At 44.6% G+C, this 17,228-nt stretch overlaps 1 protein-coding gene across 2 annotated transcripts; it reads left to right on the top strand.

The window, feature by feature from the left end:
• Positions 1-11,814: 11,814 nt before the first annotated feature.
• On the top strand, positions 11,815-14,715 carry LOC119628469 (uncharacterized). Of its 2 annotated transcripts, none has more exons than XM_038010732.2 (2): positions 11,815-13,378; positions 14,196-14,715. In XM_038010732.2, the coding sequence occupies exons 1-2, from the start codon at positions 12,472-12,474 to the stop codon at positions 14,237-14,239; spliced, it is 951 nt and encodes a 316-aa protein (XP_037866660.1). In that variant the 5' UTR covers positions 11,815-12,471; the 3' UTR covers positions 14,240-14,715. The 2 variants fall into 2 exon arrangements, 1 of the variants encoding a protein (XP_037866660.1); XR_009977115.1 differs by having other exon boundaries at positions 11,940-13,561; positions 13,642-14,715.
• Positions 14,716-17,228: the final 2,513 nt, after the last annotated feature.

Here is a 17,228-nt window from a genome sequence, read left to right as displayed (position 1 = left end):
CTTCATCATCTTTGAGATCAACACATGGCCGAGATATTTAAATTTATAAACTCTTGTCAATGGCGTTCCGTTGAGTACTACGGGAGGTATTTTATCATGCGTCCCACCCCTGGTCTCAAAGACCATGATCTCCGACTTTTTACAGTTGTACACCAAACCGTGTGATTTGGCGTATCCCTCACACAAAGAAACAACTTGCCTTAGGCCACAGATAGACGCGCTCAGCAGCACCATATCGTCTGCGTAGCTGATGTTGTTTACGCACACCCCGTCTATGAAACAACCAATTCTGGTCCTACTGAGCTCGCCGATCAGCTCGTTCATATACGAGCGTAGGCGAACTCAACCTGCCTTGTCTCACCCCGCACTCCAACCTATACGGAAGAGACAAAGCCCCAGCCCATCGCACATTGTTGATCTGGTTCCCATACCAAAACTTTAGAATGTTATTTATTTCCGTGGGTAGTTTAATATTTTCCAACTTTTTCCACAAGAGGTCATAGGAAACCAAATCAAACGCCTTGGACAGATCAAGAAAGCAGGCATAAACAGGTGTTCCTCGCCGCGTGTAGTATTTGACAGCATGCTTAAGACTTAAGATTGCACTCTCTGTCGACAAACCTGAACGGAATCCGAATTGGTTATCATGAAGATTTACATTTAAGTACAGTTACAGTTAAGTTAAGCATGCTATCCAACACTTTGGATATAACAGTAGCTAGTGAGATAGGCCTATAGTTACTGCTATTTGCAAGGTCTCCAGTCTTATTTTTAGCTATTGGTACAACTACTGTTCGTATCATTTCCCTTGGCAAATAACTATGACCCACACAAATGTTTACAGTATTGAGAGACCGCTACTTTTAATATTGAATTTTAGACAAATTTAAGCTGTATCTCATGGAAATTACTTGTTATTTGTGTTTATTAAAGTATTAAAAAGACATCAAAAAAATATTTAAACTACATTAAAATGCTTTACGATTATATTTTTTACTAAAAACGAAATGAGTATACTTACGTAATCCGGACCGACTTAGTATGAAATTTGCGCTGTCTCCGTACGTACTCTAACGACGAACTAGGCTATTATTCTTTAATTTATTGGTTTAGGCACAAAAGGAAGTGATGTATATTTGCAATAGAAATACATCTATATTTTCTTTAAAGCAACCACCAATCTAAGTTTAATACAATAGCTCAAAATTATAATGTAATGAAACGGGCGGTAATGGGTGCCGATTTTGAGGGGTTGTTATTAAGTGCGTTTACATCGATATATTATATATGGTAATATATCGATGTGCGTTTACGTTAATACTACCTATATACTTTTCCTATGAGAGTATAAATGACAAGGTTGCCGTTTTCTGTGATTCAGGGAGCTCTCTATTTATTAGTTTATTTGGGTTGTGATAAATAGTTTTGTTATGGTTATATCTATGGCTCTCAAAGATATATTTTTATTTATATATTATGTGACGGTAGTTAGCACAATATACGGCAGACTCGGGCAGACAGCGGCTTGGCTCTGCTCCTGGCGTTGCTGAAATCTATGGGCGACGGTAACCACTCACCATCAGGTGGGCCGTATGCTCGACTGCCTACACGGGCGATAAAAAAAATAATAATATTGAAATGTCGACGAATAACACCTTAGTCCACCACGAAAACTGTGGAGTATTCGTAACGTCGGCGGCAATAATATAATAATATGTTAAATAATTACATTAAAAAATTCGAGATTAAAACGTAAAAAGTAGTTTTAATTATGTCTACGACTTGCGAAAGTCAAAGAAAATACCGAATGGGGAAAATTAAGTTTTTTTCTTGAATTTACCCTGACTTCCTTTTTTTTATCCTTTGATCAACAAAGCGTTCAACTCTCGGTTTATTTCTTTTTTTTTTTTTGTAAATTTTAATTATTGCCGAACAATTTCCTTTGAGAAATATACTTCGAATCGAAATCGTGGATTAATCAAGATTTAAGCGAGTTCTGGTGCTGTTAGTATTTCTCAAAGCCTTTCTCAAAAGCACTGGTTTATTTTATTACTAAATCTTGTGGAACATTTTAGGTACAATTTTAGAAAACTTGCGTGAATTTGGTATTGTTTCGGTCGAATATGGTTTGATCGTGTATGTATAATCTACGTAACGTTATTTTAGAATTGAATCTTCCTAAAAGGCCTTAGTCCAAACGACCTGTGACTATCAATAAGGAAAGAAGGCCCGAAAAATGAAGAAAATGAAGTCAGAAAGATAAAAGACTGTTGAAATTTATATCTAAATAATCAACATTAAATACTGCTAAGTACCGACATCTGTTGTCACTACTGTGAAACTAACCTATATTAGTATTTGTGTGTTTTATCTGTGTATATTTTTTGAATGAATAAAAACCAGTTCTCATTTGAATCTCAACGTGCTTGTTTTATTAGAGGTTATGGGCCCAGTGTTTACATTTAACTTAGTCTCCATTGGAGTTTCAACAGTCTTACAGTCTGCCATTTGAAATTTTTCTAATAAACTCTCAATATAACTTTCTTGATTTAAAGAAACAGACCCTTCCTTTTTATCAAATTTAACATTCATCCCAAGACACTGTTTTACTTGCCCTAAATCCTTAATTTTAAATTTATTTGACAATATTTCATTCAGTGTATTAGTTTCCTTTTCATTATTGGAAAAAAAAATCATCGACATAAAGGGCCACTATAGTTACCATATTTTAATTTTTTTTTGTATACATACAATGTTCTAATTTAGATTTCTTATAACCATCTTCAATTAAACAACTATCTACCTTTTTGTTCCAGGCCCTGGACGCCTGTTTTAAGCCATAGATGGCTTTATTAAGTTTTAACACTTTCTTAGAATTATCTGGGGAATTAAAACATTTAGGTTTTTGCATGTATAAATTCTCCTCTAAATTACCATTTAAAAAAGCAGTTTTTACGTATAAATGTGTAACATCAAGATCTAATTGGACTCATAGTGAAAACAAAAGTCGTAATGTTGTATGTCTAACAGCAGGCGAGAAGGTTTCCTTATAATCTACTCCTTGTTTCTGGGAAAAACCTTTAGCTACAAGTCTGGCTCGGAACCTAATCTTACTTTCACTATCATATTTCTTACACAAAACCCATCTACATTTAACTATAGTACTGTCTTTAGGTGCATCAGTAAGTTCCCAAGCATCATTATCTTGAAAACACTGTAATTCGTCCCTTATTGCCTCTAACCACTGTTCCTTATCTGGTCCTTTTAGAGCCTAATCAAGTGAAAGTTCACAAACATTTTGAATAACACTACTTTCTAAACACATATTAGAATAACCATACCTGTCCGGCTTCTTTCTTTGCCTAGAGGAATAACTTTTAACACTCACAACACTTTCCACACTGTCATCAGAAGAATCATCTGGTACATAAGTCTCATCATTATCATCATGAAAAATTTCACTTCCTGATTCATACGATGTGTCTCCCACTGAATCCTCACTGGATTGTTCAGTTTCCTCAATCTGGACTACACTTTCTGTTTGTTTGGCATTTTCTATAATGATCACATCACGGCTTGTTGTGATATCCTTAGTGCTTGGATTGTAGACTCGATAACCTTTTACATCCTCTGGGAAACCAACTAGAATCCCTTTTACAGCCTTTTTATTCCATTTGAGGCGCTTCTCTTTTGGAATGTGCATCATCACTATACTTCCAAATACCCTTAAGTGGCTAATATCTGGCTTTACTCCATTCCACATCTCAAAAGGTGTTTCATTCAAATTTTCCGCCACTATCCTATTTTGTAAGTATACAGCAGTATTGGCTGCTTCAGCCCAAAAGCTTTCGTCCATTTTAGCATCAAAGAGCAGACACTTTGCCTTTTCTACCACTGTATGATTAAATCTCTCTGCCAAGCCGTTCTGTTCTGGTGTGTATGGATTGCTTTTCTGATGAACTATTCCTGCTTTACTTAAATAATTATCAAACTCTTTATTCACAAATTCTTTCTCATTGTCGCTTCTAAGAATCTTCATTTTTCTGTTTAATTTATTCTCCACCTCAGCTTTGTATCTTTGAAAACATTCAAAAGCTTCACTTTTGTTTTTCAAAAAATAAATATAGATGTAGCGACTATAGTCATCAATGAATAAAATAAAATATCTGGAACCACGCTCTGCTACTAATTAGACCCAGCTAACAGTCACAAGGATTTGTTATATTTTTTCAATGTACAAAATATGGGTGACTGAGATCAGGGCCCGCCTGGTGTCCATGGTCCGATGGTCATCAGAGTCAACATACATTAACAACGTAAATACCACCGCTACCTTGAGATATGTGTAAGTCTCAGGTCTATAGTGCGCGTGGGAAAATAGTTACGATATTGAAAATATTACCTACTTCTTATTAGCGTACAGACGTCGACTGCTGGACATAGGCCACCCCTAAGCCTCGCCACAAAGACCGGTCCTGCGCTGCCTGCATCCAGCGGATCCCCGCAGACCTCAACCAAAAGATGAAGAAGTACAAATGATAACTGCGGAATAGCTGCATAAACTATAGTAATTAGTCCGCGAGTATGCAAATAAATAGTCTCGCAAGTTTGAAAGCGAAGCACGTAATCGCGAAGTTCGCGACCGCCACAATCTCAGAATTGCCGGATGGTAAAGAAGGGCATCCTACACGCTCTACGCGAAAAAACGCTAGAAAAGCTAGTGCACAATTGCTTCATATTCACCCTCTCATACTTTGTTATACAAATTGATCATTACCGCACACAGTTCACTTGAAGCCGATTGCAGGGGTCGTAGATTCTCCCAGAACAGACTAGCAGCTTTATTACTGGTGGTAGGACCTCTTGTGAGTCCGCGCGGGTAGGTACCATCACCTCGCCTATTTCTGCCCCGAAGCAGTAATGCGTTTCGGTTTGAAGGGTGGGGCAGCCGCTGTAACTATACTGAGACCTTAGAACTTACATCTCAATAGGTGGGTGGCGCATTTACGTTGTAGATGTCTATGGGCTCCAGTAACCACTTAACACCAGGTGGGCTATGTGTTTGGCGACAATAATTCAGGCACAACAAAATGTGAAAACAAAATGCGTGTACTACGTTGAAGATTAACAAACTCAAGGAAATCTTAAAAATATTTTTTTTCATTAACGGTTTTCATTTATTAATTTATTATTATGTATATTATTATGCACATTAAATTATTATAAAGCGGACCCTGGTACTAGACCGGGAAAGTGCTAGTAACAAGAAGAAAAAGAACGTTTTACAACTATTTAATTCATTATTACAAACAATTGGTATCTGTATTACTGTGCCTATCTGTAAATAAAAAAGAAACTCAGCTATATATCAGTCTTTAGTTTCCGAAAGTCATTGTATCTATTTGAATATTTCAGATTAAAATCATAAATTTGTGAAGCCTTGAAAGCTGTTGAAATTTTTTTTTTTTTTTTTTTTTTTTTTATGATTGAAGGATTACTGGTGGCCCGGAGGCCTTTCCAGTTTCACCAGGACAGGTGGGCGAGCAAAGGCTCAGCCAGGAGGGGTGGGATTTGCTAACAGCTACCCGAGCGCCTCCGAAGGAGACCTAACAGCTCAAGAGCAGCTGCTTCGCGAATGAATCTACTACCGGATCGGAATCGCGACCCGCTGAGAAGATCCGGCGAGAAACTCAGCGAGCTGATTCATGGGTTAGGTTGCACGGCGAACTCTTTGTCGAGTTCGACGAGTACGGTTACCGAGGTCCCTAAGCCTGCTCCTAGAGCTGAAGGCGTCTAGTGCGAAGGTTATTGGATCTGATGGATCCGTAAGGACGTGTCTAGGGCGTCGACGGTGACTGGCTCCTGCATGATCAGGATTCGGGGAGTAGTCAGCGGCGGCTACGATAAGGCGATTATCATGACGCATAGCCTTATCGAAGTACCGTTCCGACGCTGACTTCATGTATTTCTGTATAGATTCGAGGCCCAGGTCGTCGTGTAGGTCAACGTTCCTCACGAACCACGGAGCTCCGACGGCTAACCTGCAAAAGCGGGATTGTAGAGATTGAAGGGTGTCTATGTGCGTGCGGGCCGCGTGAGCGAACACCACACTCGCGTAAGTCATGACGGGCCTTATGCAAGTTTTGTAAAGTGTCACCTTGTTCCGAAGGGACATTTTACTCCGCTTACAAATCATGGGGTAGAGTCTACCGAGAATAAACGCGGCACGGTCACGGACTGATTTTATATGCGGGCGGAATGTCATCGATGCATCCAGGGTAACGCCCAGGTACTTGACCTTCCTGGCCCAGGGTATGGATTGACTAAAGAGAGTAATCGGGGGTGTGAGATTCCTCCTCCTAATACGGGAGGAAATCCGTGTGGAGCTTCCCCTCTGAAAGAGCACCGCAGTACTTTTCGCTGGGTTGATGTCTATGCGCCATTTTCGGAACCACTGTCCTAGGGCTAGGGCTGCGCTCTGAAGCTTCTTCGCGATTAGGGACTTGTTTCTACTGGAATAGTAAACAGTCGTGTCGTCGGCGAATAAAGCTAAATGGGTCGGCGGCGACCGGGGAATATCGTTAACGAATAAGCTAAATAGGAGGGGTGAGAGGACAGAGCCTTGCGGGACTCCAGCTGTGAGAGGTCGTGGGGAGGAGCGGGTTCCCTCGACTCGATATCGAAAAGAGCGGTTCGACAAGAAGTCCCGTATGATGAGCACGAGACTATCCGGCACACCCATGTTGAATAGTTTGAAAATCAAACCGTTGTGCCAGACTTTGTCGAACGCTTTTGCGACGTCGAAGAAGAGAGCTCCCGTGTATAACGGTTTTGGTCGATTAAGCCCCACAAGAATGTGCTCCGTGAGGCGGTGCACCTGTTGAACGCATGAGTGATTTGTACGGAATCCGAATTGTTCATCGATGAGAATGCCCTTGGATGAGACGAAGTCTCTGAGGCGTTTGTAGAGCAGACGCTCATACAGTTTGCCTAGAGACATGAGGAGGCTAATCGGGCGGTAGCTCGTCGGATGATTTTTTGGTTTACCGGGTTTATGTATGCCGATAACGTCCGCTTCTTTCCACACCGCGGGAAAGATACAGTTCGCCATAGCGGCATTGAAAATAGATGCCAACATCACGATGAGTTGGACGGGTAGAAGTTTAATAACGCGGTTGGATATACCGTCGGAACCGGGAGCCTTGCGAGGACGTAGGTCTTTGATCAAGTCTTTAACTTCCATCGGGGTGACGGGTGGTAACACATCAGAGGGTGGCAAGGAGGCTCTGCGTTCTACCTCACTGTCTACTAATTCTACATGCACAGGGTCCACGGATTGAGTGCTGGGCGTGCACTGGGTTTGCAATGTATCGGCCAGCAGCTCTGCTTTTTCGTCATCATCGAACGCCGTGAGTCGGCCTGAGGGGCCTACGAGGGGGGGCATAGTTACTACCGTATCCGATTTGAGAGTACGAGCTAAGCGGTAGTAAGACCTTTGGGAGGGCGCGAGTCCTTCTAAGAAATCAGACCATCTGGCATCTCGGACTTCGGCGATGCGAGACTTTACGTCGCGTTGTAGGGCACGCATTCGAATACGATTTTCCGCGGTAGGATACCTGTCGTAGGCGCGTATCGAGGCGTTCTTAGCTCTAAGGAGTTCCCTAATATCGTCGGACAATTTGAAGCGGTGAAGGAAGTCCTCCGCTACAACTTGTTTCGATGACCTATCTAATGTCGAGGTGATGTGTGATGTTAAGATGTCTATGGCTTCAGCGGTATCCTGAGGAGACGGGGTAGAGTCCGGGCTAAACGGTAGCGATGGTGGATCAGATTCAGCCAGGCTGATGCCCAGCGTGTGCCAATCCACCACAGTCCTCGTGACGGGAACGGAATCGGGAGCGCGACCGAGCTTCATAACGACGGGACGGTGGTCTGAATCTAACTCTGAAACTACTTCGATCGAGTGTAAGCGCAGAGTTACGTTTTTTAATAACGCTATGTCGAGTATATCCGGGCGATGCGCGATATTTAGCGGGTAGTGAGTCGGGATTAGCGGAGCGACGATATCGAAGGCGAGATTATCGACTAACGCGTCAAGCCGCCTGCCATTCGGGGTTGTGGTGTGTGAGTTCCACCTAATGTGTTTACAATTTAGGTCGCCCGCCAGAATGACAGAGCTCCCCATGCCGAGCAGCGCCTCGATATCACTGCTTAGAACGATCTTATCCGGTGGAAGATAAACGGACGCGATAACGATCGGCGCGTGTCCCGTCAGTGAGATTCGGCACACTGATGCTTCGATATTAGCGAGCGCGGGAGGATCGAGTGGGACGCAATGCAGGGCTCTTCTATAGTAAATGACGGTACCACCACCACGAGCAGAGAGCCTGTCGTTCCTGACCATGTTATAGTTCGCGATTTTAGGGTCACGGCGCGCGGGCTTAAGTAGGGTCTCCTGCACTAAAAAGATATCAATTTGATGGTCACGCAAAAAGTCAGAAACCTGATCACGCTGATTTGCGAGACCGTAAGCGTTAAAAAAATCCTATCGTTATGGATAGGGGCTTTATTCTACTTATATACGCCATTGATTACCGGCGGAGTGAGGGGAGGACGTACGTATTTAATGACGCGTATACGTCGGCGTATTCTTGCACAACGGCGATAAAGTGTTGTGCAGTGGAGGCAGAGCGAATGGCGTCGCCCAAAGCGTTAACGCGCTCAAAGTTGATCGACTGAAAGAAGTCGATCGCTAAAGCGAGATTGTCGGACGCGGTCGGAGGGCAAGTCGCGGGAGAGGGACGAGTCGCGGGGGCGGGACGAATCGCGGAGGAGGGAGTTGTAGCCGTGTTCATGTACGGCAGCGGTTTCGCCCAGGCCGAGACACTGGGCACCGGCGCCGGAACGAACGCTGGCTTAGCCTGCGACACAGAGGGTGCCGAGGCTTTGATGTCTGGGCCGGAAGCTCGGAGGCGGTTTTGGCGGGCGACGCGGCGATTTATTTTCGGGGCTCGGGGGCATCCGCGGTAATTTGCGGGGTGACCCTGTGTTCGACACAGGACGCAGCTAGGCGGTTCTGTCGCGGTTTTTTGATCGCGAGTGCATAGGGCCGTGGTGTGATCGCCTAAGCACTTGACGCATCGGGGGCGCGCGTGACAGTTACGGGAAGAATGCCCGTATAATTGGCAGTTATGGCACTGGCTAGGTGTGCCTTTCTTGTGTGGGGTTTCGACTGCGATTCCGGAAAGGCTACAGACCGTCCGGATGTTGAATATTTGCTTACCCTCGGGGGTAGGCTGGAGGGCGACGAGAACCATATTATATGGCTCCCTTCCGCGGCCTGTGTGCATGCGGTGTACGGAGTTAACCGGTAGGCCTTGTTCGAGAAGGTCGGCCTTGACGAGCTCGGCATCCAACTCTTTAGGGATGCCACGTATAACGGCACGGAGTTCGCGCTCCTCCTGGAGCGTATATGTGTGGAAACTTATACGCTCCTTACGGAGGTAAGAAGAGAGGGCCCTATGGTCGTCGGATGTTCGAACCTTAATTTGAATGCCGTTCGCGAGGTTACGGGCATTCGTAAAATTGATATTGTTGGCCTTAAGGGCCAGGGAAACTCGTTCCCAAGCTGCCTTCTCTTGAAGGATTACCGGGGGAGGGGTCTGGGCTTTATTTTGTGCCACCGGACGCGGCGACGGAGTGGCACGGGCTGGAGGCGCAACGGGAGTCTGAGGGCGGGGGCGCGACGCGTTCGCGGCTTTGCTAATTTTAGCGGCCGCGGGAGCTCGAGGCTCCGCGGCACGCTTCTTACCCTTTTGCACCAGGGTGAATCCATCCGTCGATGAGGCGGGAGCGAGGTCGACCTCCATCTCCGAGTCAGAGTCGGAGGACGAGGAGGCGGGCGCAGGTGACCTACGAGTAGGTGTTTTGGACGGCGCGACGGAGGCCGCGGATGATCGCGCTGCTGGAACGGTGACCACGGCGGACGACGCAGCAGTTTTACTCGCCAGTATAGGCGACGCGGGAACGGCAGGCACGACGGAGGCTGCGGTGCTCGATGCAGAAGCTTTGCACGCAGGTACAGGCGACGCAGGGGCAGCGAGCTCGGTGGAGTCCACGAGAGGGCTCGCAGTGTGATCGGCCTTGAAGGCCTGAAACTCGGAAGTGAGCTTTGGGTAGCGAAGCCGGAGAAATTCCGCAAATACAGCGTCCATGATGTCTACGTGCCCAGGTGGGGCTACCCTGGGTCTTAGAAAACACTCGCCTTGCGGCGAGGCCCCAACTTCTCGGACCTGAGCGGTTCTATTGAACACAGGTGGCGATGCGGCACGATTACTGCAGGACAAAGAAAAATCACAACAAAACGAAAATAACAAAAAGAAACAAAACAATTAAACACTTCCAGGAAGACAGTTTGTCGGCAGATGTACCACGAACACAGAAATAACAAAAGGAAACAAAACAAATAAAAACTTCCAGGAAGAGCACTTAGTCGGCAGATGTACCACGAACACAGGCCGCGCGAACAATGGCCGGGCTAACAAAAGCCGGGCGAACAAAGGCCGGGCGATCGAGTGGTCGATGAGCACGTCCGCGCGTGACGGGTGCCTCTATCGGAATCGTGTTGAAATTTAAATGAGAGCTTGTAGCTTCCATTATCTTTTTTTAAATAATTATTGAAGCACATTGAGTTATTTTGCTTATTAATATGTATATGTATATCTATACATATTTGACTCACAAATGGCAAGTACTTTTTTGGTATTAAATTTGCTCTATGAATTTGTTGTATGTTGGGTTTTTTCCTACTAAATAACTACAAATAGATAAGAATTGTATATCGAAAAACTCTCTGAAAATGTGGAGTTGAAGTGCTGCTTCTAGTGTCTTGAATTTCAATTAGGACCAATACCTCAACATTAGAACAACCCGGCATCAAGTAGCGTCTATCTATAATCACGAGACACCGAATCCATAAATGTTTCCGGCTCGTCTCCTGAAGTAGCAGAGACAGAGACCGTTGTTGTGCAAGGCTGGCTCGAATTCACCAAACGTCGCGGTTGATTTCCTAGGAGATGAATGTATAAAATCTAATCTGCTTTATGGGCCTAATTGCTTAAGCTTACAAGTTGATGTCTTGTAATAAATACAAAAGGATGAAAAAGCTCCCTGGCAGAGTGTTAATAAGCAGTTATTTTGTGCAACAAATATGGAAGTTCATCGACGATTTAATGTGAGTTCCGTCGTCCACCTTAAGGTAAAACAATGAGAATTCAATTGAAAGTATTGAAATAAAATATTTTTAAAGATCGTTCATAAACATAATATTATAACAAAACGAATTAAGAAAAATAGCAATCATAAGATTGGAAATAGTAACAACGGCTATAGTTAATGATAAATCGTTTAAATCATATTTTAACTAGATTCTATTTGAGAATTAATGATCGACGCGAAACTCACTTAAGGTAGCTAATGATCCTTAAAGATAACGAAACATCTTCTGCTTTGGTACATTTCATTCTTATATCATTTGACAAGTTTATTTCGATACGATCAGGCTTATCATTGAATGAAGATATGCAGCAAATTATATAGGTAATAATGTTATTTTAATAAGATTTCACGAGGCGCACATAAGTATGAAGACCGTGTTAATAATAAATGTGGTAAACTAATCTTGTTTTCTTTTTTTATGGATACTCGGCTTCATACACGATTAAAAGAGAAAGAATACGGTGTAACCTAAGAGTGACTTTGTAAATGTTTATAATTTATAATGCATAGTTATCAAATATATATATATATATATATATATATATATATATGTCAGAGGAAGCAATGAGTCGAGTTGATTCTTGTTTACATGCTTAATGTTTATTATTATTAGTTTTACGTTGTAATTACTTTTATAATTCCTAATTCTATTTTATCTTGTTTGTTACGTTTTTCAATAACTTTAAAACCTTTCATAAAAATAAACTGTAATAAAAGGTCCCATAACTGTAAATCACGTAGGCAGCGACCAATCAGAGCAGAGCGTCTTGTCTCGAGCGTGGTCGAGGCGCCATCTTCACTTTGGAGAAAGCTTGTATTGTGGTGTGACGCATTTTGTATTTTGTGAGCATAAAAACGTATCGAGTTGGATCGTTGGATAATTTGGATATAGTTAAAGTGAGATTGGTGCACCGAACTCGCTGCTCGGTCTAAACTGTTGTATTCCTACAATATTACCGTGGAATAACAAATTATTGTATAAACTGAATTAAACTACTGATAAAACGGCATCCATTGTGTTTTGTGCTCGCACTTTAACCCCATGACGCCCACTAAGCCCCCACTAATGGCGATATCGACGAGGAGAGCCTTTCCCCGACATCAGAAGTGGGATCGGTGCAAGCACAAAACGTGAACGGACAGATAACAGCAAATGATGGATGGCGTGCGTTATTTGAAGCACAACAAACCAGCATGAAGCTACTCGTGGAGGCTTTGACTAAACCACCGAATCTTGAGGATAAAAACATCACGCTGCCTAAGTTTCAACCGGATGATGCAAACACTGACGCCCGGGCCTGGCTGGCCACGGCGGACATTTGCTTATCGGATCGTGAGATACAGGGAAGTAAATTAATTCTCATTCTTAGTAAGGCTATGAAAGGGTCGGCTGCAACATGGTTTTCTCAAATAGTTTTTCCTAATATAAAATGGGTAGAATTTAAGGAAATTTTTATTTCTCGATTTGTTACGTTAGAAACATGTGCAGCGACGTTATTGAAGATGCTTACTGGTAAACCACAAGAAGGTGAATGTCTTGCTGCATATGCAAGCCGTTTATTTACCTTACTCATGTCACGATGGAGTAATTTAGAAAAGGAAGAAATGGTGGTGTCTTTAATACTTGCACACATGGGACAAATTGAGCCACGGTTACAACGCAATATTTTTGCGGAAGAAATAACAACCCGCTGTAAAATGCAACGCGAACTAATGGCTTTTTCTTATCGCAAACGGAGCTACCAAGAGATGACAAAGGCCGTTGCAAGCAATACGCACGATAACAAACTTCCTAAATTAAGTTCTGGTTCCACAAAATGTTACGCTTGTGGAAAGCTTGGCCATAAATCTAATGAATGTTTCAGTCGATCGCATGAAAAACAGCAAACAACTCCGATCTTCGAACACCCTGACACAGCTGAGGGTAAGCGTGCCCCTGTGACTTGCTACAAGTGTGGTGTTGAAGGTCATGTGGCATCGCGGTGCTCAAAAACATGGTCAGTTGCAAGTAATAGTGCACAACCCACCGTCGCACCCAGCATTGTGAAGCGAGTGAACGTGTGTGGTATGAAGCCTGTCACCGGGATAATTACACAATTTGGTGAGCAGTTCTCATTTTGTTTTGATTCTGGTGATGACTGTTCCTTAATTCAAGAGAGCGTCTCTCGTAAGCTTGTCGGTACATTATAGCACGCCATTGCTACATTGTGTAACATGTAACTCACAAATTTGGATAGGATGGCGAGGTGGCCATAGGATGGCGAGGTGGCCATAGGATGGCGAGGTGGCCTTAGGATGGCGAGGTGGCCTTAGGATGGCGAGGTGGCCTTAGGATGGCGAGGTGGCCTTAGGATGGATGGCGAGGTGGCCATAGGATGGCGAGGTGGCCATAGGATGGCGAGGTGGCCATAGGATGGCGAGGTGGCCATAGGATGGCGAGGTGGCCATAGGATGGCGAGGTGGCCATAGGATGGCGAGGTGGCCATAGGGTGGCGAGGTGGCCATAGGATGGCGAGGTGGCCATAGGATGGCGAGGTGGCCATAGGATGGCGAGGTGGCCATAGGATGGCGAGGTGGCCATAGGATGGCGAGGTGGCCATAGGATGGCGAGGTGGCCATAGGATGGCGAGGTGGCCATAGGATGGCGAGGTGGCCATAGGATGGCGAGGTGGCCATAGGATGGCGAGGTGGCCATAGGATGGCGAGGTGGCCATTTTATTGCTATTAGTCTGTTAACGGCGAAGTGGCTGCTTAGATACTATGGAATTAATTTAGAATGTAGCGTGGAATCTATTAGGATTCAGATCGGAATACGAAACAGAAATGGAGTTATTGCATAAAGGATCAAATGTAAGGATCCTATAATGTCCCGGGTCAGGAGTGGCCGAGACGTACAAAAATAGTTTCTTTTTTTGCAGATAGCGATGATGCACGGCCTTCAACATCACACGAGGACGTGTGATATGTCAGGACGGCCGTGTCAGAGGAAGCAATGAGTCGAGTTGATTCTTGTTTACATGCTTAATGTTTATTATTATTAGTTTTACGTTGTAATTACTTTTATAATTCCTAATTCTATTTTATCTTGTTTGTTACGTTTTTCAATAACTTTAAAACCTTTCATAAAAATAAACTGTAATAAAAGGTCCCATAACTGTAAATCACGTAGGCAGCGACCAATCAGAGCAGAGCGTCTTGTCTCGAGCGTGGTCGAGGCGCCATCTTCACTTTGGAGAAAGCTTGTATTGTGGTGTGACGCATTTTGTATTTTGTGAGCATAAAAACGTATCGAGTTGGATCGTTGGATAATTTGGATATAGTTAAAGTGAGATTGGTGCACCGAACTCGCTGCTCGGTCTAAACTGTTGTATTCCTACAATATTACCGTGGAATAACAAATTATTGTATAAACTGAATTAAACTACTGATAAAACGGCATCCATTGTGTTTTGTGCTCGCACTTTAACCCCATGACGCCCACTAAGCCCGCAGCCACTAATGGCGATATCGACGAGGAGAGCCTTTCCCCGACATATATATATATATATATATATATATATATATATATATATATATATATATATATTATTAGGAATCAGAAGAAAAACCATTTAAAAAAAAATAACAATTAGCACACGTTTACAGAGACTTAAAACAATGACTCACGCACACCATGTCCACGACTACCTTCTCTCACGAACGCCGCCGATCGAATGAATGTTTCTTTTTTTTTTTTTTATGATTGAAGGATTACTGGTGGCCCGGAGGCCTTTCCAGTTTCACCAGGACAGGTGGGCGAGCAAAGGCTCAGCCAGGAGGGGTGGGATTTGCTAACAGCCACCCGAGCGCCTCCGAAGGAGACCTAACAACTCAAGAGTAGCTGCTTCGCGAATGAATCTACTACCGGATCGGAATCGCGACCCGCTGAGAAGATCCGGCGAGAAACTCAGCGAGCTGATTCATGGGTTAGGTTGCACGGCGAACTCTTTGTCGAGTTCGACGAGTACGGTTACCGAGGTCCCTAAGCCTGCTCCTAGAGCTGAAGGCGTCTAGTGCAAAGGTTATAGGATCTGATGGATCCGTAAGGACGTGTCTAGGGCGTCGACGGTGACTGGCTCCTGCATGATTAGGATTCGGGGAGTAGTCAGCAGCGGCTACGATAAGGCGATTATCATGACGCATAGCCTTATCGAAGTACCGTTCCGACGCTGACTTCATGTATTTCTGTATAGATTCGAGGCCCAGGTCGTCGTGTAGGTCAACGTTCCTCACGAACCACGGAGCTCCGACGGCTAACCTGCAAAAGCGGGATTGTAGAGATTGAAGGGTGTCTATGTGTGTGCGGGCCGCGTGAGCGAACACCACACTCGCGTAAGTCATGACGGGCCTTATGCAAGTTTTGTAAAGTGTCACCTTGTTCCGAAGGGACATTTTACTCCGCTTACAGATCATGGGGTAGAGTCTACCGAGAATAAACGCGGCACGGTCACGGACTGATTTTATATGCGGGCGGAATGTCATCGATGCATCCAGGGTAACGCCCAGGTACTTGACCTTCCTGGCCCAGGGTATGGATTGACTAAAGAGAGTAATCGGGGGTGTGAGATTCCTCCTCCTAATACGGGAGGAAATCCGTGTGGAGCTTCCACTCTGAAATAGCACCGCAGTACTTTTCACTGGGTTGATGTCTATGCGCCATTTTCGGAACCACTGTCCTAGGGCTAGGGCTGCGCTCTGAAGCTTCTTCGCGATTAGGGACTTGTTTCTACTGGAATAGTAAACAGTCATGTCGTCGGCGAATAAAGCTAAATGGGTCGGCGGCGACCGGGGAATATCGTTAACGAATAAGCTAAATAGGAGGGGTGAGAGGACAGAGCCTTGCGGGACTCCAGCTGTAAGAGGTCGTGGGGAGGAGCGGGTTCCCTCGACTAGATATCGAAAAGAGCGGTTCGACAAGAAGTCCCGTATGATGAGCACGAGACTACCCGGCACACCCATGTTGAATAGTTTGAAAATCAAACCGTTGTGCCAGACTTTGTCGAACGCTTTTGCGACGTCGAAGAAGAGAGCTCCCGTGTATAACGGTTTTGGTCAATTAAGCCCCACAAGAATGTGCTCCGTGAGGCGGTGCACCTGTTGAACGCATGAGTGATTTGTACGGAATCCGAATTGTTCATCGATGAGAATGCCCTTGGATGAGACGAAGTCTCTGAGGCGTTTGTAGAGCAGACGCTCATAGAGTTTGCCTAGAGACATGAGGAGGCTGATCGGGCGGTAGCTCGTCGGATGATTTTTTGGTTTACCGGGTTTATGTATGCCGATAACGTCCGCTTCTTTCCACACCGCGGGAAAGATACAGTTCGCCATAGCGGCATTGAAAATAGATGCCAACATCACGATGAGTTGGACGGGTAGAAGTTTAATAACGCGGTTGGATATACCGTCGGAACCGGGAGCCTTGCGAGGACGTAGGTCTTTGATCAAGTCTTTAACTTCCATCGGGGTGACGGGTGGTAACGCATCCGAGGGTGGCAAGGAGGCTCTGCGTTCTACCTCACTGTCTACTAATTCTATATGAACAGGGTCCACGGATTGAGTGCTGGGCGTACACTGGGTTTGCAATGTATCGGCCAGCAGCTCTGCTTTTTCGTCATCATCGAACGCCGTGAGGGGCCTACGAGGGGGGGCATAGTTACTACCGTATCCGATTTGAGAGTACGAGCTAAGCGGTAGTAAGACCTTTGGGAGGGCGCGAGTCCTTCTAAGAAATCAGACCATCTAGCATCTCGGACTTCGGCGATGCGAGACTTTACGTCGCGTTGTAGGGCACGCATTCGAATACGATTTTCCGCGGTAGGATACCTGTCGTAGGCGCGTATCGAAGCGTTCTTAGCTCTAAGGAGTTCCCTAATATCGTCGGACAATTTGAAGCGGTGAAGGAAGTCCTCCGC

Source organism: Bombyx mori, chromosome 4 (assembly GCF_030269925.1).
Source record: "Bombyx mori chromosome 4, ASM3026992v2".
In the NCBI taxonomy this organism is placed as follows: Eukaryota; Metazoa; Arthropoda; class Insecta; order Lepidoptera; family Bombycidae; genus Bombyx; species Bombyx mori.
The sequence above is the reverse complement of the archived record's forward strand: the minus strand, read 5'-3'. Positions and strand labels throughout refer to the sequence as shown.

Coding starts and splice junctions, on each gene's coding strand:
- LOC119628469 (XM_038010732.2), top strand. CDS start 12,472: ATGAAGCTACTCGTGGAGGCTTTGACTAAACCACCGAATCTTGAGGAT. Junction 13,379..14,195: donor CGGGATAATTACACAATTTG/GTGAGCAGTTCT, acceptor CTTTTTTTGCAG/ATAGCGATGATGCACGGCCT.